The sequence below is a fragment of the Anopheles moucheti genome, chromosome 3, assembly GCF_943734755.1.
Source record: "Anopheles moucheti chromosome 3, idAnoMoucSN_F20_07, whole genome shotgun sequence".
Classification (NCBI taxonomy): Eukaryota; Metazoa; Arthropoda; class Insecta; order Diptera; family Culicidae; genus Anopheles; species Anopheles moucheti.
The window spans coordinates 31,752,636-31,774,027 of NC_069141.1; the positions used below are offsets into that span (position 1 = coordinate 31,752,636).

General features: G+C 40.2%; 3 protein-coding genes across 3 annotated transcripts in view; 1 reads left to right on the top strand and 2 right to left on the bottom strand.

The window, feature by feature from the left end:
• The window catches only part of LOC128304666 (klarsicht protein), a 184,381-nt gene that overhangs the window by 75,057 nt on the left and 87,932 nt on the right, over positions 1-21,392 (top strand). The window lies entirely within an intron of this gene.
• On the bottom strand, positions 724-1,392 carry LOC128304668 (uncharacterized). The gene is made up of 3 exons (XM_053041877.1): positions 1,189-1,392; positions 995-1,093; positions 724-930 (listed from the first exon to the last, which is right to left on the bottom strand). Exons 1-3 carry the CDS (start codon positions 1,390-1,392, stop codon positions 724-726), a joined length of 510 nt encoding a protein of 169 aa, XP_052897837.1.
• LOC128304669 (odorant receptor 22c-like) lies at positions 11,973-12,653 on the bottom strand. The gene is made up of 3 exons (XM_053041878.1): positions 12,438-12,653; positions 12,244-12,342; positions 11,973-12,179 (listed from the first exon to the last, which is right to left on the bottom strand). The coding sequence occupies exons 1-3, from the start codon at positions 12,639-12,641 to the stop codon at positions 11,973-11,975; spliced, it is 510 nt and encodes a 169-aa protein (XP_052897838.1). The 5' UTR covers positions 12,642-12,653.

Genomic DNA, 21,392 nt, shown 5'->3' on the forward strand with positions numbered 1-21,392 from the left:
AAAAAGGAAATAATACTTTGTGTATTTATGGATAGTCGTGTTGAGTTTGACCAGAATTTGTTTGTACTCGTCCGTAACGCTCGCTGAAATAAGAAACAAAGATTGACATTTCGTGTGGCCGTCGTAGAGATCCCCCGATCTTACCTATGTTGGTCCACAGTTTTAGATCTCGAAGTAACATCTCCAGATGGTCCATTTTGAAGGGTAGACAAAACAGCGTAATACAAGTATTCAATGAAAACATGCCTTCCGCGATGCTTCGGAAGCATTGGGGAATGGTTCCGTACCCGAGGAAAAGTTTCGGAACAAACAACGCGAACAGCAAATAGCTGTTGGTAACGAAGAGTCGAACACGATCGGAGGGATCCTTAGATATGCCGAGCTGTTCGAAAAGTTTCAATGGAAGCGGAAATATCTTTAAAGGATCGTCGTGTGGCTCAAAAAAACCCATAGTATGTGTGTGAGGAATTGCACTGCCTTGGCAAAATTAAATGTTTTGTTGTAGGGCACCACGAAAATGTTTGCTTTGTTCGTTTTCACTAGACTACTTATAGATTGCGACTGCTCGCGAAAATTTTAAGCTACGCAAAAGAAAAGCTCTTCTACTGCGAGTGATTAGTGTGACATGCTAATGTGCGGTTGTAGAATTATTTTGAGTGATGTACGTGCGACATGTGATGATTACGAATGTACTGCGCGAAGACGTTTGAAGCATCAACATTATTAGAACACATCCTTGAGAACGAGGTAAAACGAGTATGATTTTTTCACAATTTCACTAAACTGTGCAATGTTGACGGGGAAAAGCTTTCCCGCTCTCAATACAACGGATCTCTGAGAATGTTGTATCATGAAGTAAAGTTGCTTTTGGATGGGTACGGGTTGTTCGTACCACGTAAGCTGTTGTAAGGCACCGAGCACTTCGTCAGCCTGCAGTGGTAGAATACATGGCTGAGTAATTGTGAACGATAATTGGTAGTTGTGGTTGACTTACTGCATTCGTATATTTTGTTCCCAATTGACAATACATGTATGTTTCAAATGTCATTAGCAAGAGTAGTAATAACACATTGAGCACCTTGGTAGACAATCCCTGTGAAGTTGTACAGAAATATCCACAAAAAATTGAGTTTACTTATAGTTTACTTATATGTTTTACTTGTAATTGATAATGATGATCGATCATACCATTTGCAGTATGTAGCATAACATTAGACACCAGATGGCGCTGCAGCATGTAAATTGTATCATCAACGTCAGGTTCATTACTCGCTGCAACTTCGTAGCGCATTGCAGGGCATTGCGATGTGATCGTATGACAATATTGAAATCGGGTTGAGATACCGATGGAGGTAGTTCTCGAATTTGCATGCCGGTGATTTTAAACAGCATCGATACAGTACGAATAAGAGAGAAATCTACCACGTTCTTGGTACACAAACTCAGCGACCCTATTAGAACCAACACACTAACGGCCACCATATAAACTGAATAGTGAAGAAAGTTGTAGCGAATATCCATGTAGTAGAAGCTGTTTGAAAAACAGAAAAATGCTTCATAGAGTAATAATACTTGTGTAGTTTCGGAATAAATTTGCAAACGTAGGTACTAACTTTAACTCGGTAGGAAGGACATACTCTTCCTGTACACCCGTCTGGTTCCGCAAGTTTTGCACAACCACGACACACGTTGCAATGCAGGGCAACCAGAAGTATGTTAGACATACAATCATATAAAATTTGCAACATTTCACTGTTGAATTGGTAATTCTGATGTTCGTTGTGATAAGAAACGTATTAATATGGTCGGAATAGGATTTATCAACGCACTCCTGCAGCATGTCCACCAATTGGTATACATCCTTACGCCTACTGTGCAGAGCGATCATCTGAGTGATAAGATATATCGTATACACAATTTCTGATCCAACGCGCACTAGACCTACTGGATCTTCGATATCAATCAGCAATCGGGTAATGAAGCCGATCGTGAAGTAATATACGCACTTTAACCAAAACAAATATTTGAAGCTTTCGTCGCACGGTAAGCCAAAAAGTTTAAGCAACCTGCACCCAATCGGGATCACGTCACGAGGATCGTCGATTTGGAGAAACTTCATGGCTACGGGGACACTTCTCGTTTGATGCAAAATATAGAATCACGCCTGTTTGTTTTGTCAAGGCGCTTGTATGTATGAATATTTTATTCGTTTCCAATTCATTCTGTCCGCTACAACTCGTACTAATTCGCCAATTAGCACTTCAAAGGCGTTGAAACATCAAAAGCAACTGTTACAATGGAGAGGGCTCTGCATGCAGTGTATTATATTTATATGCATATCACAGGAACGTATTGTATTGTAGATAGTTTTCACATACCCTTTTAAATAGATGGTGATTGTATGTCGTTTATGAAATCGATTACAAATCAATGAGTTGTAATTGAACAGCAGAGTTCTTTTGTGCAGTTCAGCTAACCAACCAACCAATATCTAGTTTATGAAATCGATTGTATGAATGATTCTTCTTTTGATCACGAATGCATGACATCGTGAGCGATCTCTGTTTAGGTTTGTCGTTATCGATATCGATTTGGATGATTGGATATAAACATGTTATTAAACAAAAGGAAGTATTAGTAGCCCTTTGTTAGTAACACGGTTTATAAATTGAGATAATTCCATTCCAATGAATTATATCTCGCTTCTCATGTAGATTGAATATCAATTTGAGTTCTCCACCGGATGCATGGGAAAGCATTGACGTCAACAACACAGCATTGTCCTTCTTTTAGGCACTGCTTCTAAAATGTAATCTGTTGCCGTTGGCTTTTCCTGATTTTTATAAATTATTAAACGTATAGTTGGCTGTTACTTTTTTTTAGCATTTTTACCAATGAGTAAGACGGGGGTTCGAAGATAACCATCCTCTTTTAAGTATATCACAAAATGATTTTTACTCTTATGAAATATAAAATGTTAACATATTTTCCTTTAAACGCGCAATAAGAATGGTTAAGGAGATGATATTACAGTGATTTTTTTTATTTAAATAACTAATGGCTCCTGTGTCAACGTAAAGTTTATGGTACAGTAAATGTATCATGTGATATGGCGGTAGACACTAATATTGGAACCTGTAATATGATTCCAGAAGAGATCCTACACAATGCTGTGGGCAATTTTAATATGCAAAAGAGGAAAATTGAAACTATCCATCTCTTCACTGTGACGCAGGAATCTTTCGTGTGTAGGAATGGTCTCGAGAGGGAAGGGTTTCTGCACGCCGAGGACGACCTACTGAGGGCCAGGTTGCCATTTTTGGGCAAAAGAGACTATCTACCAAAGGATGAAGATGGGTGACTGTTGGGCTTGTCTGGCCGCAGTTAGCAGTATCCATTGATGTTTGAAGGCTTTTACGTACCTTCGGGAGACATCGATGAATGGCAAACACTTTCCAGAGCTAGAGTCCACTAAAGTATGTAAACCGATATTGTTAAACGGTGAGTCTCATTTGGCGTGTAGGGGGTTTGCTTACAAATGAGCAATTTTCGTTAGGGATTACGATCATCGGTAGCGTATCTATCGGTTTGTCTGATCGCAGTGTGTTTATGGTGGCTTGTGGAAAGATAAAGTTTCAGTAGCGCATCCATTGTGATTAACGTTAGCTTTTCTGCGCACGGTGTGTCACGCGTAGGATGGCGTGTATAGGCCGGGCCCACCCATCAATTGGAGTTTACCGGTTCGATAATCAATTCGGCGTGCATTTATGAGGCTTGGATCATATGCACTTAGCCCAATGCAACGCGATTTATGGTGGTGGCGTGCGAAAAGTGTAGAAAATTCAATCAATAGGTAGTCAATTAGGGAAAGATGTTCCTTGTATGGTGCTTTATTTTTACTAGAAAATAGTTTTATGTAAGTCTTTTGGAAAATGACCCCCTCATTGATTGTGTTATGTTTCTTTTTCTTTACAGGTAAGCATCACTCATGGTTATTCTCTTTGGGTAAAATGATAAGGCGAAACTTCTATGCATGCAAAAAAACACAGTGCAATAAAATCGTACGTTTATTGAAATTTATGAATTGACGGTGAGTGTGCTGCAACGGTGCGAAAAATATTTCATGTTGAAATTGCTTAAATCTGCTCTCTCATTACTACAAATAATGAGTACGTTGTTTTCAGTATCTGAAATGTACAACAGAAGCATCATAAAAAATGGTTTCTGAAGAATACTACCGCATCATTTACTCACAATGCCAAACTGCTCCATGTTCATGAAACAAAACTTCCCGGCAGTAACTCCGACTGGAGCTTGAGCACGAACAAGAACTAGCTTCAGATCTCGCTGTATCGCGGGAGTCTGCACTTCCCAGCTGCATTCATACACGACACGGGCAACACGAGCACTCTGAAAAGGGTTGGATTGCATGATACTTCCTGCCTCGTGGCCAACAATTCTCTAGGCAGTACCTCACTGGAAAGCTGCTCTCCGAGATAACAGTATGCAAATGTTTCGGTTGTGTCAAACACGAACAGGACGAACAGGTTCATAAAGTTAACATTGAATCCCTGCAATATAACACGTTCTGATAGATTTGCAAAGAAGTTAAAGCAGTCGGGAGTTCACAACATACCGACACGGTGAAGTAGAGAAGCATGGAGCACCAGATCAAAACGCACAGGAGGAGCTGTTGCAAAAGCACCAAAGATGTGATGGATTCCAGAAGCTTCGCACAGTTGAGCGCATCCTGATGCAACATAACGATCGTTTTCAGTTCTTCGTGGAACGAGTTGTCCTGCGCTACTGTCTGCAGTTTCACTTGTATCAGTTGAAAGTAAAGAGTACAATAGGTAATACAGTTGCAGATTGCCAGGATCTTCACTGTGCCAGCGAATGCACATAGAAAACTTGTCGGAGTCATGATAGCACTGAACAGCAGATAGTGTTGGCCAGACGTTCGCGTTGGTAACCCATAGAAATTTTCTTCCATATGCAGAGTGTAGTATATGGTTCCGTTGTCGTTGCTTGCAGTATTGTAGAGCGTGTAAAGTGTTGACAAAATTGGTGCAAATACGTAGAAATGAGCAGCATACAAGACTACGATGAAGAATATTCTACTAGCTTTGTGGATGAACTCGTGCTGTGTACTCAAATGTTGCCCGATGACGGGTGATGATTCTTGAAGAACTACACCAAGAAGAGTACAGCTCTTTAGCGTATTATAGTTTAATTTCAGCTATCAGTCACTATACACTTACTCTTTTGGGAGAATGTCCTCGCTTTGGTGATGAGTTTTTCCAGTTTGGATCCGTTTTTGAAAAGTAGAAATACTCCACAGAATGTGTTGGTTTGGAAAATCAGTTCAGCAATCCCAATGATGGCCAGCTCCAAATTCGGATATCCGAAGAAACTCTTAGGCAAGGCTATGATGAAAATGTAGACAAGAAACACAGGCAAAATACGAAGACGTTCTTTCTGTCGTCCAATTATGCCAAGCACTTTGAGCAGTTTGATGGATATATATGGTACACCAGGGGGATGCTCCAACTTGAGAAAGTTCATTTTCGATGGTAATAGTTGACGTTACCACTATTTAATGAAAGATGTTGAACGAGTTACCACCGTTCTAGCAGTGAGCTCTCTTTCTTGAATCTTGTTTGCACTATGTATGGATAACACCTTTCCTAGCTCATAATACGATGAATGTAATTATTCATGGTTGCAACCACAGCACTTAGGTAATCGATTTTGAGTTTTCACTTTGTTGCTAGCTATGTGCAAACAATTCTCACTGGAAATCATCTTGATTTGGTTCGTACAAAAATCAGTACAAACTGCTGCATAATTAATAAAACATTTGTGCAAACAAACACATTCATTGTAAGTTTGATCCATCAAAGGTAGTTGAGATCGACCTTACTACATAAAATTCTTCAGAATAAATTATTTTGACCATCTGTTCATACTAAAAGTAAATCACATTACGATCAGGGACGATAGTGACGACCAGAAGGATTATAAGGACATTTATCATATTTCCAATACTGGCCTAAAACATAGACGGAAAGTTAAAATATAAACAATGTTCTGTTGCAATTTGGGGAAAAGCTTTTGTCATCTCTTGCTTTAAAGGTATATTTAAAGGGCTATTATATTTGATAGCATAGAACTCGACATTAGGACGTATAAGATAACTTGCATCAGCATCAGGATCAGGGGAGACACAATAATTCCCAAAGTTTGCTGGTGCATCGTAGCAATCGCTCTAACCACATTACGATCGATCCAATTTACAACCACGCGCAACTAAACACTTTAAATCATTATCATGTACCCAAAGCAAGAGCATTTCAACGATGTTATTGAACTGAAACAACAGCTGTGCAGTATCAACGATTGAAGTTTATAGAGATTGAAACTAGACCCAGTCATGCAAAGGCGGTTAAGTTTCTTTTGTTCTCGTAGTTGAGTTTTGAGTCAATTCGGATTCGAGTAGACCATCGATAGGAAGACGAAATTGACCCTCACGCACACACTCTCATCGCGATGTAAAATGTTATATAAAGCCGGCGGCTTTTGCAGCGTGTGGGTCTACCCCAGTCATGCAAAGGCGGAGTTTCTTGGTCGCAATTCTTTTGTTCTCATAGTCCGATATTGGTCTCTACGACTTCGAATTGACAACCGACAGGAAGACTTTAGCGACCTTCACGCACACACTCTCACCGCGGTGTATATAAAGCGGCGCGTAACCACGCCCGCTTCAGTCGCCCGGCGGCTTTTGCAGCGTGTGGACCTACGCCGGGTCGTAGCAAAAATATGATTCTATGCAAAAAAAGGGAGGTGGGGTAACTAGCACCACTCTCTGGCTCTCTCGTGAGAGCCGTTATCAGAGAATGATACTCTTTTTCCCCATACTATTAACGTGGCGATAGTGCTGTAATGAAAGAGAATATTGGATTAAGTCGGTCGAGCAGCAGCAATAGGTACATCCTTCAGGGTCGCGCGAGTAGCTTGGCTCACGTGCGTTGCTAACGGTTTATAAACAAAGCCTAACGGGAAGGATTTTTGTCATTGAAAATTTTGAAAAACATTCAAAATGATTATTTTATTCTTTACATTTTTGTAGAACATCATTTTTATCTATCTCTGCTACTTTTCTAGTTATTCTTAAAAATCTGTGAAAATTATAGAAAAAACACCGTTGATATTTATAGAAAAACTAGATTTCGTATTCGTAACCACTTTGTAGAACAATATGTGTATCTATCACTTGAACTTTTCCTGCTATTATTAAATACCTCCGTGTGTTACAGATCGCCGCAAAGCAATGCCTAGCAATGTTTCAAATTATACCTAGTTTTGATCATTGAATTTGTGCACTTGTCTTTCAAAATATCTTAGGAGAAAGTGTACCTATTGTTTGGTTAAAGTGTTGCCAATACTTTACAACCGATGGTTTATAAATAAATAATAATTTAAGTACGATTAAATGCAGAAATCCACACACGCCAGTCAGTTGGACGCTTTAAATGAGAGGTTGAATATGCCGACTTCGAGCCGAACAAGCTGAACCTACACGACACACAGTACATAGGCACATACGCTGTTGGACGCTTTGAAGGAGCGGTTAATGTGTATTTCACGCGTGTGTATTTATTTTTTATCTCGCCTCGCATGAACGAGGCCTCGTGTAGGCCACAAGGAGAGATCCGAGTAAAAAATGGATAGGCGTGGTCGAATTGCTCGCTGGGGAGTTGCTAAATAAAATCTGGGAAATCGCAATAATCAGGCTAAATGTCAAAAACACTAAAAGAAATCGGAAGCGGTGTTCCCTTTCGAGAGCAATTCCCACCATACCGACCACTTTCAGTACTAGATGAGGCACTCCCAGTAGCCTGTCGGTGGTAAGAATTGTCTCAATTTACGTCCAGCAAGACATTTTGCCGATATTGATGTGGTTAATGCATTCAAAGAACTGATATACCGAATGCATACGCATGCACAATGTACTTTGTTTATTCGTTAGAACGGCGTGGCCGTATCGACTTATTATACCACGCAACCGAATATAGTCAGGGGCTAGGGGGGATTGATCCGGATGGGATTTTGGTCCGGTCCGTTCGTGTGAAGACCGGCTCCGCTACCATCATGCCACCGGGCCGCCCCGTGCAGAATGTAATTAGAACGCAGTAAAACTCTATAATTAAGTAATCAAGATTGTTCAAATAGTGCTGGGTTGCTCAGTTGCTAAAAGTGAAGTTTATTTCATTTGCTAAATAGCGTACTGTACAACCAGTGCCAAGTAAGAAGGTGCTCTGTAATTAAATCTGCTCTATAATGCATAACGTGCATTAACACTAACAAGAGAAAGGTGAACTATCATTTGATGTAACTTTGGATTAATCTGTATCAGTGTCAGAAATCAATATCGCGTACAAGGTTGTGATTCAACACTGGCTGAATAATTAAAGCATATCCTTTAGAACGATGAAGAACGAGTACGTTGTTTTAACGACCTGAACGAAACAAAAAGAAAATCATAGGATTAGTGACAATTACGAGTTGGCGAAACGGTCTCAAAGGCTTACTTCTCCAAACTGCTCCATGTTCATGTAGCAAAACTTCCCGGCAGTGATTGCAGCGGGACGTTGAGCACGAACTAGAGCCAGCTGAAGATCCTTTTGTGTCTTTGGCGATAAAGATTCCCATTTGCATTCATACACGGCACGGGCAATATGTGCACTCTGGAGGGAGATACATTCTAGGTTAACTCTGTACACCGCAAATTGTGATAAGCTTAGGATTACCTCATCGGAGAGTTGATTGCCCAGATAGCAATAACCAAAGGTTTCTGTCGTATCAAACAAAAACAACACGATTAGATTAATGAACTGTGTGTTAAAACCCTGTAAGATATGAAGTGAGTATTAGAAAATTTCCGCAGGGTTACGCTGTGTACATCTTACCGATACGGTGAAATACAGCAACATCGAACTCCACACCAGGATACATAGCAGAAGTTGCAGCAGCATGATGGGAGCTGTCAGTGCTGTCAACAAATCGCTACACTCAAGTGCATTTTGATGCATTCGTAAAACGGAATTCAATTCACAGGACCCAAACGATTGTTTCTGGGTTACTTCTTGCAGCTTGAGTGTAACAAGCTGAAAGTAGATGGTACAGTACCTGATGAGGCTTAGTATGGACACGAGCTTCGCTGTACCGACGAGAGCGCATAGAAATGAGGTCGGCACCATGATCGCACCAAAAATGAGATAATGACTAAACGTTTCTCTGATATCAAGTCCGTAGAAATTTTCTTCCATGTGCAAAATAAATCCTGGAGCGGCAGTGTTGTTTTCGTGAGCATTGTAGTACTTCCACAGTGAAGATATGATAGGCGAATAGCTGTAAAAGTTAGCTGGCACTAGAAGAGCAGTAAGATAGAGCCTTGTCATCTTGGTCATTTGAGCATCCGCCTTTGTGAGATATTCAGCAGCTGGGGACGATTCTTCCAGCACTGCAAAATAAGGATTCGGAATGTGATGATTAACAATGTCTGTGTGGTGTGTATGTAGCAGGTTAAAATTACCTTTTTTCGTAAAGGATTCAGACTGCCGGACGAGTGAGAAAAGTGTGCCGCTGTAAAGCACTAACAGCAACACACCAACAAATCGGTTGGTTTGAAAGAACAGCTCCGCTAGTCCGATGATCGATGTTTCAAAGTTCGGATAGCCAAGTACAATTTTTGGCACTGCTATGATGGCTATGAATGCCAGAAATACCGGAATGAAGCGGTACCTTTCGGTTCTCACCTCAGACACCCCAACTAGTCGAAGCAACTTAAGTGCAATGTGTGGCACACCCGGAGGGTTTTCGATTACAAAGAACCTCATCGTTTGCTGGCTGTGCGGTATATGGTGATCGATTTCATTATCAGATATCGTTCTAGCTGAGTACTATATTGATTTGCATCTATTCTCTATAGTGGAATTACACAGGCATTAGCATGTAATCACAACTAACCCCCACATTATAGGGAAGGGCATATTTGTTTGATTAGAGGGTAAAAGAAAAACATGTCTATTAACCCATAGGGAATCAGATTATCGATTGGCAAATCATATGTATAAACGATACTTGTGAAACATGCATCAAACGGATTGAATAAGCTTTGGATTGGCTGGCTGCTATTGAAGGCCTCTGAACTGTACGTAATAAAACTCTTGTGCATTATTAGTGGTTCACCGTTTGCTTTAAAAAATATCCTTCAGGAGCAGATAGAATGAGTAGGCGGTCTTCATGTTCTGTAAAAAAGAGACAAATAATTAACAATTCAAAATACAAATAAACAACAGTTTGTTATTTGTATTACATTTGGACGGTACATACCTGACCGTATCTGCTGATATCGATGTAGTAGAATTTGGCTGCACTTATGCCAATTCTTTGCTGGGATTGCTGCATGATGGGTATGATAAGCTTCTGTATTTTAACAGGTTGTTCGTACCATTCGGTTGCATACATAGCTGCACTGATTTGTTCACCCTGTTTTGGCAGCAAATTGGTAGTGTTAGTACAACATTTAATCCATCACTCGATTGAGCATTAATCTTACCTTGATGGTTAGTTCGTTACCAAACACACAAAAGAGGAAAGTTTCAGTCGTAAAGGAAGAAATCATAATGATCATCGTAATACCTTCCGGAGTAATTCCCTATGAAAAAGAACGTTTACCAATTCGCTCCATTTTGTAGATCATGCGTGTTACTTACACTTGTCATTACGGAGTACAAAAAGAAACACCAAATCAACACGCAACCGCTGAACTGTGCGAGCAATACGTCCATAAGTATTTTCTGCAGCAACTTCGCACATCTGATGGCTAACTGATGTAGTAGAATGATTTCTTTAAGCTCGGCTGTATACTGCTCAGAGGAGAGGAGGAATCGTAATCTATCGATCTTCAGGGCAAGGATATTAAACAGTGTAGTGCAGAATCGAATGGAACCGAAAAACAAGCCAGCCTTGCCAGTGAATATCACCAGAAGAATGATGAGGGCCGGCATTAGAAACATATGGTGCAAGAACCAATGTAGAAGATTACGGTGCGGTTCCAATACGTAGAGACGGTGCTCCATCATGAGTGGGAAAAAAATCAATTGGCCGGGCGTTTGCGATATGTAAATGTAAAGAACACCAGCTGTGACACTGGTCAACATAGCAACGATGATACCAATCGTAAAAAGAAAGTAATACTTTGTGTATTTATGGATAGTCGTGTTGAGTTTGACCAGAATTTGTTTGTACTCGTCCGTAACGCTCGCTGAAATAAGAAACAAAGATTGACATTTTGACGTGTGGCCGTCGTAGAGATCCCCCGATCTTACCTATGTTGGTCCACAGTTTTAGATCTCGAAGTAACATCTCCAGATGGTCCATTTTGAAGGGTAGACAAAACAGCGTAATACAAGTATTCAATGAAAACATGCCTTCCGCGATGCTTCGGAAGCATTGGGGAATGGTTCCGTACCCGAGGAAAAGTTTCGGAACAAACAACGCGAACAGCAAATAGCTGTTGGTAACGAAGAGTCGAACACGATCGGAGGGATCCTTAGATATGCCGAGCTGTTCGAAGAGTTTCAATGGAAGCGGAAATATCTTTAAAGGATCGTCGTGTGGCTCAAAAAAACCCATAGTATGCGTATGAGGAATAGCACTGCCTTGGCAAAATTAAATGTTTTGTTGTAGGGCACCACGAAAATGTTTGCTTTGTTCGTTTTCACTAGACTACTTATAGTTTGCGACTGTTCGCGAAAATTTTAAGCTACGCAAAAGAAAAGCTCTTCTACTGCGAGTGATTAGTGTGACATGCTAATGTGCGGTTGTAGAATTATTTTGAGTGATGTACGTGCGACATGTGATGATTACGAATGTACTGCGCGAAGATGTTTGAAGCATCAACATTATTAGAACACATCCTTGAGAACGAGGTAAAACGAGTATGATTTTTTCACAATTTCACTAAACTGTGCAATGTTGACGGGGAAAAGCTTTCCCGCTCTCAATACAACGGATCTCTGAGAATGTTGTATCATGAAGTAAAGTTGCTTTTGGATGGGTACGGGTTGTTCGTACCACGTAAGCTGTTGTAATGCACCGAGCACTTCGTCAGCCTGCAGTGGTAGAATACATGGCTGAGTAATTGTGAACGATAATTGGTAGTTGTGGTTGACTTACTGCATTCGTATATTTTGTTCCCAATTGACAATACATGTATGTTTCAAATGTCATTAGCAGGAGTAGTAATAACACATTGAGCACCTTGGTAGACAATCCCTGTGAAGTTGTACAGAAATATCCACAAAAAATTGAGTTTACTTATAGTTTACTTATATGTTTTACTAGTAATTGATAATGATGATCGATCATACCATTTGCAGTATGTAGCATAACATTAGACACCAGATGGCGCTGCAGCATGTAAATTGTATCATCAACGTCAGGTTCATTACTCGCTGCAACTTCGTACAGCATTGCAGGGCATTGCGATGTGATCGTATGACAATATTGAAATCGGGTTGAGATACCGATGGAGGTAGTTCTCGAATTTGCATGCCGGTGATTTTAAACAGCATCGATACAGTACGAATAAGAGAGAAATCTACCACGTTCTTGGTACACAAACTCAGCGACCCTATTACAGCCAACACACTAACGGCCACCATATAAACTGAATAGTGAAGAAAGTTGTAGCGAATATCCATGTAGTAGAAGCTGTTTGAGAAACAGAAAAATGCTTCATAGAGTAATAATACTTGAGTAGTTTCGGAATAAATTTGCAAACATAGGTACTAACTTTAACTCGGTAGGAAGGACATACTCTTCCTGTACACCCGTCTGGTTCCGCAAGTTTTGCACAACCACGACACACGTTGCAATGCAGGGCAACCAGAAGTATGTTAGACATACAATCATATAAAATTTGCAACATTTCACTGTTGAATTGGTAATTCTGATGTTCGTTGTGATAAGAAACGTATTAATATGGTCGGAATAGGATTTATCAACGCACTCCTGCAGCATGTCCACCAATTGGTATACATCCTTACGCCTACTGTGCAGAGCGATCATCTGAGTGATAAGATATATCGTATACACAATTTCTGATCCAACGCGCACTAGACCTACTGGATCTTCGATATCAATCAGCAATCGGGTAATGAAGCCGATCGTGAAGAAATATACGCACTCTAACCAAAACAAATATTTGAAGCTTTCGTCGCACGGTAAACCAAAAAGTTGAAGCAACCTGCACCCAATCGGGATCACGTCACGAGGATCGTCGATTTGGAGAAACTTCATGGCTACGGGGACACTTCTCGTTTGATGCAAAATATAGAATCACGCCTGTTTGTTTTGTCAAGGCGCTTGTATGTATGAATATTTTATTCGTTTCCAATTCATTCTGTCCGCTACAACTCGTACTAATTCGCCAATTAGCACTTCAAAGGCGTTGAAACATCAAAAGCAACTGTTACAATGGAGAGGGCTCTGCATGCAGTGTATTATATTTATATGCATATCACAGGAACGTATTGTATTGTAGATAGTTTTCACATACCCTTTTAAATAGATGGTGATTGTATGTCGTTTATGAAATCGATTACAAATCAATGAGTTGTAATTGAACAGCAGAGTTCTTTTGTGCAGTTCAGCTAACCAACCAACCAATATCTAGTTTATGAAATCGATTGTATGAATGATTCTTCTTTTGATCACGAATGCATGACATCGTGAGCGATCTCTGTTTAGGTTTGTCGTTATCGATATCGATTTGGATGATTGGATATAAACATGTTATTAAACAAAAGGAAGTATTAGTAGCCCTTTGTTAGTAACACGGTTTATAAATTGAGATAATTCCATTCCAATGAATTATATCTCGCTTCTCATGTAGATTGAATATCAATTTGAGTTCTCCACCGAATGCATGGGAAAGCATTGACGTCAACAACACAGCATTGTCCTTCTTTTAGGCACTGCTTCTAAAATGTAATCTGTTGCCGTTGGCTTTTCTTGATTTTTATAAATTATTAAACGTATAGTTGGCTGTTACTTTTTTTTAGCATTTTTACCAATGAGTAAGACGGGGGTTCGAAGATAAACATCCTCTTTTAAGTATATCACAAAATGATTTTTATTCTTATGAAATATAAAATGTTAACATATTTTCCTTTAAACGCGCAATAAGAATGGTTAAGGAGATGATATTACAGTGATTTTTTTTTATTTAAATAACTAATGGCTCCTGTGTCAACGTAAAGTTTATGGTACAGTAAATGTATCATGTGATATGGCGGTAGACACTAATATTGGAACCTGTAATATGATTCCAGAAGAGATCCTACACAATGCTGTGGGCAATTTTAATATGCAAAAGAGGAAAATTGAAACTAGCCATCTCTTTGCTGTGACGCAGGAATCTTTCGTGTGTAGGAATGGTCTCGAGAGGGAATGGTTTCTGCACGCCGAGGACGACCTACTGAGGGCCAGGTTGCCATTTTTGGGCAAAAGAGACTATCTACCAAAGGATGAAGATGGGTGACTGTTGGGCTTGTCTGGCCGCAGTTAGCAGTATCCATTGATGTTTGAAGGCTTTTACGTGCCTTCGGGAGACATCGATGAATGGTAAACACTTTCCAGAGCTAGAGTCCACTAAAGCATGTAAACCGATATTGTTAAACGGTGAGTCTCATTTGGCGTGTAGGGGGTTTGCTTACAAATGAGCAATTTTCGTTAGGGATTACGATCATCGGTAGCGTATCTATCGGTTTGTCTGATCGCAGTGTGTTTATGGTGGCTTGTGGAAAGATAAAGTTTCAGTAGCGCATCCATTGTGATTAACGTTAGCTTTTCTGCGCACGGTGTGTCACGCGTAGGATGGCGTGTATAGGCCGGGCCCACCCATCAATTGGAGTTTACCGGTTCGATAATCAATTCGGCGTGCATTTATGAGGCTTGGATCATATGCACTTAGCCCAATGCAACGCGATTTATGGTGGTGGCGTGCGAAAAGTGTAGAAAATTCAATCAATAGGTAGTCAATTAGGGAAAGATGTTCCTTGTATGGTGCTTTATTTTTACTAGAAAATAGTTTTATGTAAGTCTTTTGGAAAATGACCCCCTCATTGATTGTGTTATATGTTTGTTTTTCGTTTCAGGTAAGCATCACTCATGGTTATTCTCTTTGGGTAAAATGATAAGGGGAAACTTCTATGCATGCAAAACAACACAGTGCAATAAAATTGTTCGTTTATTGAAATTTATGAATTGACGGTGAGTGTGCTGCAACGGTGCGAAAAATATTTCATGTTGAAATTGCTTAAATCTGCTCTCTCATTACTACAAATAATGAATACGTTGTTTTCCGAACCGAAACATGAAACAACAAACAATGGCCAGAAGCCGAGCTCGGAAGCTGTACGATCAAGTGCGGACCAAACCGCATGGTTGCATTTTGATAGACGATGAAACCTACGTGAAAGCCGATTTTAAACAAATCCCGGGTGTTAAATTTTATAACGCTTATGCTCGCGGCAACGTCCCCAAGAGATTCAAATTTGTTTTTGCCGATAAATTTGCTAAAAAAAATTATGATTTTTCAAGGAATCTGTTCATGTGGCAAGAAGACCAACGTTTTTTGTGACAAATAAGAACATCAATTCGGATTTGTATAAGAATTAGTGTCTTAAGAAACGTTTTTTGCCATTTATTAGGTCTCATCATGGGTCAGTAATGTTTTGGCCTGATCTAGCAAGCTGCCCTTATAGCAAGGACGTATGCTACTACGATAACCGTGTGAAATTTATACCAAAAACGCTGAATCCACCAAATTGCCCCCAATTCCGTTCAATAGAGCGATATTGGGTAATAATGAAACAAAAACTAAAGAAAAAGGGTGCATTAACTAAGGATATAATACAAATGAAGAATTGGTGGAATTTACTTGCCAGGACTGTGACTGAAACAGCTGTGCGGCGGTTGATGGGCGGTATCAATGGAAGAGTCCGAAAATTTCTTTGTAAAAGCGAAGTGTAATTTTTTCATATTTTTTTAAAATTATATTATATCGAAACCTATGATTCATTCATACAAAGTTTTTCAATTAGATTAATGGTATAAAAGATACCCGCTGTGCAAAGTGCGCCATTTCGAAATGAACCAAGCCTTACCAGCTCGAAGTAGACGATGCAATAGTTTATAAAATTGAAGACCGTCATGGCCAGTCATTGCATTGCCAAAGTATGCGCAAACATAGGTTATCAATGTCATCGTGACGGTGAATTGTAGTGTCTCAATGAGGAACAAATCGCAGGCCCATAGAAGTTCTCCACCTTGTGTAGGGCGTGATGTACTGTAGTGTTCCTGTGTATCGATCGATAGTAAGACCAGAACGTGGCGCACATAGGAGCGTAAGCACAAAAGCTAGCACTATGGAAGATGAGCACGCTGTGGAACTTTGTCAATTTTTACATCCGCTCGTGCTGGAACGTTAACATTTGCACATTGGCCACAGGTAGGAACTAAAAATAAATTAAAAAAAAAGTATAAAACTGAATACTAAATCTCCTGAAGAGGTCAGTCCTTCGTCAGTCAATTTACAACCACGCGCAACTAAACACTTTAAATCATGACCATGTACCCAAAGCAAGAGCATTTCAACGATGTTATTGAACTGAAACAACAGCTGTGCAGTATCAACGATTGAAGTTTATAGAGATTGAAACTAGACCCAGTCATGCAAAGGCGGTTAAGTTTCTTTTAAGTTAAGTTTTAAGTTCTCGTAGTTGAGTTTTGAGTCAATTCGGATTCGAGTAGACCATCGATAGGAAGACGAAATTGACCCTCACGCACACACTCTCATCGCGATGTTATATAAAGCCGGCGGCTTTTGCAGCGTGTGGGTCTACCCCAGTCATGCAAAGGCGGAGTTTCTTGGTCGCAATTCTTTTGTTCTCATAGTCCGATATAGGTCTCTACGACTTCGAATTGACAACCGACAGGAAGACTTTAGCGACCTTCACGCACACACTCTCACCGCGGTGTATATAAAGCGGCGCGTAACCACGCCCGCTTCAGTCGCCCGGCGGCTTTTGCAGCGTGTGGACCTACGCCGGGTCGTAGCAAAAATATGATTCTATGCAAAAAAAAGGGAGGTGCGGGAACTAGCACCACTCTCTGGCTCTCTCGTGAGAGCCGTTATCAAGGAATGATACTTTTTTTCCCCATACTATTAGCGTAGCGATAGTGCTGTAATGAAAGAGAATATTGGATTAAGTCGGTCGAGCAGCAGCAATAGGTACATCCTTCAGGGTCGCGCGAGTAGGTTGGCTCACGTGCGTTGCTTACGGCCTAACAAAGCCTAACGGGAAGGATTTTTGTCATTGAAAATTTTGAAAAACATTCAAATGGCTTGGCGATTGGCTGTTTTTAAATAAAACATAAAATTTAAGGCATTTTGAAATAACTTTTGCATTGAAAAATAATGAAAAAAAAATTTGGTATAAGTTTTAGAACTTTTCAAACACCATAGAAAGATGTATTATTTTATTCTTTACATTTTTGTAGAACATCATTTTTATCAATCTCTGGGTTGCTCAATTAAGTGAAGTTTATTTCATTTGCTAAATAGCGCACTGTACAACCAGTGACAAGTAAGGAGGTGCTCTGTAATTAAACCTGCTCTATAATGCATAACGTGCATTAACACTAACAAGAGAAAGATGAACTATCATTTGATGTAACTCTGTAACTCTGTGGATTAATCTGTATCAGTGTCAGAAATCAATATCGCGTACATGGTTGTGATTCAACACTGGCTGAATAATTACAGCATATCCTTTAGAACGATATAGAACGAGTACGTTGTTTTAACAGCCTAAACGAAACAAAAAGAAAATCATAGGATTAGTGATAATAACGAGTTGGCGAAGTGGTCTCAAAGGTTTACTTTTCCAAACTGCTCCATGTTCATGTAGCAAAACTTCCCGGCAGTGATTCCAACGGGACGTTGAGCACGAACTAGAGCAAGCTGAAGATCCTTTTGTGTCTTTGGCGATAAAGATTCCCAATTGCATTCGTACACGGCCCGGGCAATATGTGCACTCTGGAGGGAGAAACATTCTAGGTTAACTCTGTACACCACAAATTGTGATAAGCTTAGAATTACCTCATCGGAGAGTTGATTGCCCAGATAGCAACAACCAAAGGTTTCTGTCGTATCAACCAAGAACAACACGATTAGATTAATGAGCTGTGTGTTAAAACCCTGTAAGATATGAAGTGAGTATTAGAACATTTCCGCAGGGTTGCGCTGTGTACATCTTACCGATACGGTGAAATACAGCAACATAAAACTCCACAGCAGAATACATGGCACTAATTGCAGCAGCATGATGGGAGCTGTCAGTGCTGTCAACAAATCGCTACACTCAAGTGCATTTTGATGCATTCGTAAAACGGAATTCAATTCACAGGACCCAAACGATTGTTTCTGGGTTACTTCTTGCAGCTTGAGTGTAACAAGCTGAAAGTAGATGGTACAGTACCTGATGAGGCTTAGCATGGACAAGAACTTCGTTGCTCCGACGAGAGCACATAGAAATGAGGTCGGCACCATGAATATACCAAAAATGAGATAATGACTAAACGTTTCTCTGATATCAAGACCGTAGAAATTTTCTTCCATGTGCAAAATAAATCCTGGAGCGGCAGTGTTGTTTTCGTGAGCATTGTAGTAGTTCCACAGTGAAGATATGATAGGCGAATAGCTGTAAAAGTGAGCTGGCACTAGAAGAGCAGTAAGATAGAGCCTTGAGAGCTTGGTGATTTGAGCATCCGCCTTTGTGAGATATTCAGCAGCTGGGGACGATTCTTCCAGCACTGCAAAATAAGGATTCGGAATGTGATGATTAACAATGTATGTGTGATGTGTATGTAGCAGGTTAGAATTACCTTTTTTTGTAAAGGATTCAGACTGCCGGACGAGTGAGAAAAGTGTGCCGCTGTAAAGCACTAATAGCAACAAACCAACAAATCGGTTGATTTGAAATAACAGCTCCGCCAGTCCGATGATCAATGTTTCAAAGTTTGGATACCCAAGAAAAATTTTTGGCACTGCTATGATGGCTATGAATGCCAGAAATACCGGAATGAAGCGGTACCTTTCGTTTCTCACCTCAGACACTCCAACTAGTCGAAGCAACTTAAGTGCAATGTGTGGCACACCCGGAGGGTTTTCGATTACAAAGAACCTCATCGTTTGCTGGCTGTGCGGTATATGGTGATCGATTTCATTATCAGATATCGTTCTAGCTGAGTACTATATTGATTTGCATCTATTCTCTATAGTGGAATTACACAGGCATTAGCATGTAATCACAACTAACCCCCACATTACTGGGAAGGGCATATTTGTTTGATTAGAGGGTAAGAGAAAAACATGTCTATTAACCCATAGGGAATCAGATTATCGATTGGCAAATCATATGTATAAACGATACTTGTGAAACATGCATCAAACGGATTGAATAAGCTTTGGATTGGCTGGCTGCTATTGAAGGCCTCTGAACTGTACGTAATAAAACTCTTGTGCATTATTAGTGGTTCACCGTTTGCTTTAAAAAATATCCTTCAGGAGCAGATAGAATGAGTAGGCGGTCTTCATGTTCTGTAAAAAAGAGACAAGTAATTAACAATTCAAAATACAAATAAACAACAGTTTGTTATTTGTATTACATTTGGACGGTACATACCTGACCGTATCTGCTGATATCGATGTAGTAGAATTTGGCCGCACTTATGCCAATTCTTTGCTGGGATTGCTGCATGATGGGTATGATAAGCTTCTGTATTTTAACAGGTTGTTCGTACCATTCGGTTGCATACATAGCTGCACTGATTTGTTCACCCTGTTTTGGCAGCAAATTGGTAGTGTTAGTACAACATTCAATCCATCACTCCATTGAGCATTGAGTATCTTACCTTGATGGTTAGTTCGTTACCAAACACACAGAAGAGGAAAGTTTCAGTCGTAAAGGAAGAAATCATAATGATCATCGTAATACCTTCCGGAGTAATTCCCTATGAAAAAGAACGTTTACCAATTCGCTCCATTTTGTAGATCATGCGTCTTACTTACACTTGTCATTACGGAGTACAAAAAGAAACACCAAATCAACACGCAACCGCTGAACTGTGCGAGCAATACGTCCATAAGTATTTTCTGCAGCAACTTCGCACATCTGATGGCTAACTGATGTAGTAGAATGATTTCTTTAAGCTCGGCTGTATACTGCTCAGAGGAGAGGAGGAATCGTAATCTATCGATCTTCAGGGCAAGGATATTAAACAGTGTAGTGCAGAATCGAATGGAACCGAAAAACAAGCCAGCCTTGCCAGTGAATATCACCAGAAGAATGATGAGGGCCGGCATTAGAAACATATGGTGCAAGAACCAATGTAGAAGATTACGGTGCGGTTCCAATACGTAGAGACGGTGCTCCATCATGAGTGGGAAAAAAATCAATTGGCCGGGCGTTTGCGATATGTAAATGTAAAGAACACCAGCTGTGACACTGGTCAACATAGCAACGATGATACCAATCGTAAAAAGAAAGTAATACTTTGTGTATTTATGGATAGTCGTGTTGAGTTTGACCAGAATTTGTTTGTACTCGTCCGTAACGCTCGCTGAAATAAGAAACAAAGATTGACATTTTGACGTGTGGCCGTCGTAGAGATCCCCCGATCTTACCTATGTTGGTCCACAGTTTTAGATCTCGAAGTAACATCTCCAGATGGTCCATTTTGAAGGGTAGACAAAACAGCGTAATACAAGTATTCAATGAAAACATGCCTTCCGCGATGCTTCGGAAGCATTGGGGAATGGTTCCGTACCCGAGGAAAAGTTTCGGAACAAACAACGCGAACAGCAAATAGCTGTTGGTAACGAAGAGTCGAACACGATCGGAGGGATCCTTAGATATGCCGAGCTGTTCGAAGAGTTTCAATGGAAGCGGAAATATCTTTAAAGGATCGTCGTGTGGCTCAAAAAAACCCATAGTATGCGTATGAGGAATAGCACTGCCTTGGCAAAATTAAATGTTTTGTTGTAGGGCACCACGAAAATGTTTGCTTTGTTCGTTTTCACTAGACTACTTATAGTTTGCGACTGCTCGCGAAAATTTTTAGCTACACAAAAGAAAAGCTCTTCTACTGCGAAACTAGTGTGACATGCTAATGTGCGGTTGTAGAATTATTTTGAGTGATGTACGTGCGACATGTGATGATTACGAATGTACTGCGCGAAGACGTTTGAAGCATCA

What these genes read in the sequence shown, in the direction of transcription:
- LOC128304668 (XM_053041877.1), bottom strand. Translation starts at nt 1,392, where the DNA reads ATGCTGTTTAAAATCACCGGCATGCAAATTCGAGAACTACCTCCATCG. An exon ending in TATGCTACATACTGCAAATG is followed by an intron (nt 1,094 to 1,188) that starts GTATGATCGATC and finishes ACAACTTCACAG; the next exon opens with GGATTGTCTACCAAGGTGCT. An exon ending in GAACAAAATATACGAATGCA is followed by an intron (nt 931 to 994) that starts GTAAGTCAACCA and finishes CTACCACTGCAG; the next exon opens with GCTGACGAAGTGCTCGGTGC.
- LOC128304669 (XM_053041878.1), bottom strand. Translation starts at nt 12,641, where the DNA reads ATGCTGTTTAAAATCACCGGCATGCAAATTCGAGAACTACCTCCATCG. An exon ending in TATGCTACATACTGCAAATG is followed by an intron (nt 12,343 to 12,437) that starts GTATGATCGATC and finishes ACAACTTCACAG; the next exon opens with GGATTGTCTACCAAGGTGCT. An exon ending in GAACAAAATATACGAATGCA is followed by an intron (nt 12,180 to 12,243) that starts GTAAGTCAACCA and finishes CTACCACTGCAG; the next exon opens with GCTGACGAAGTGCTCGGTGC.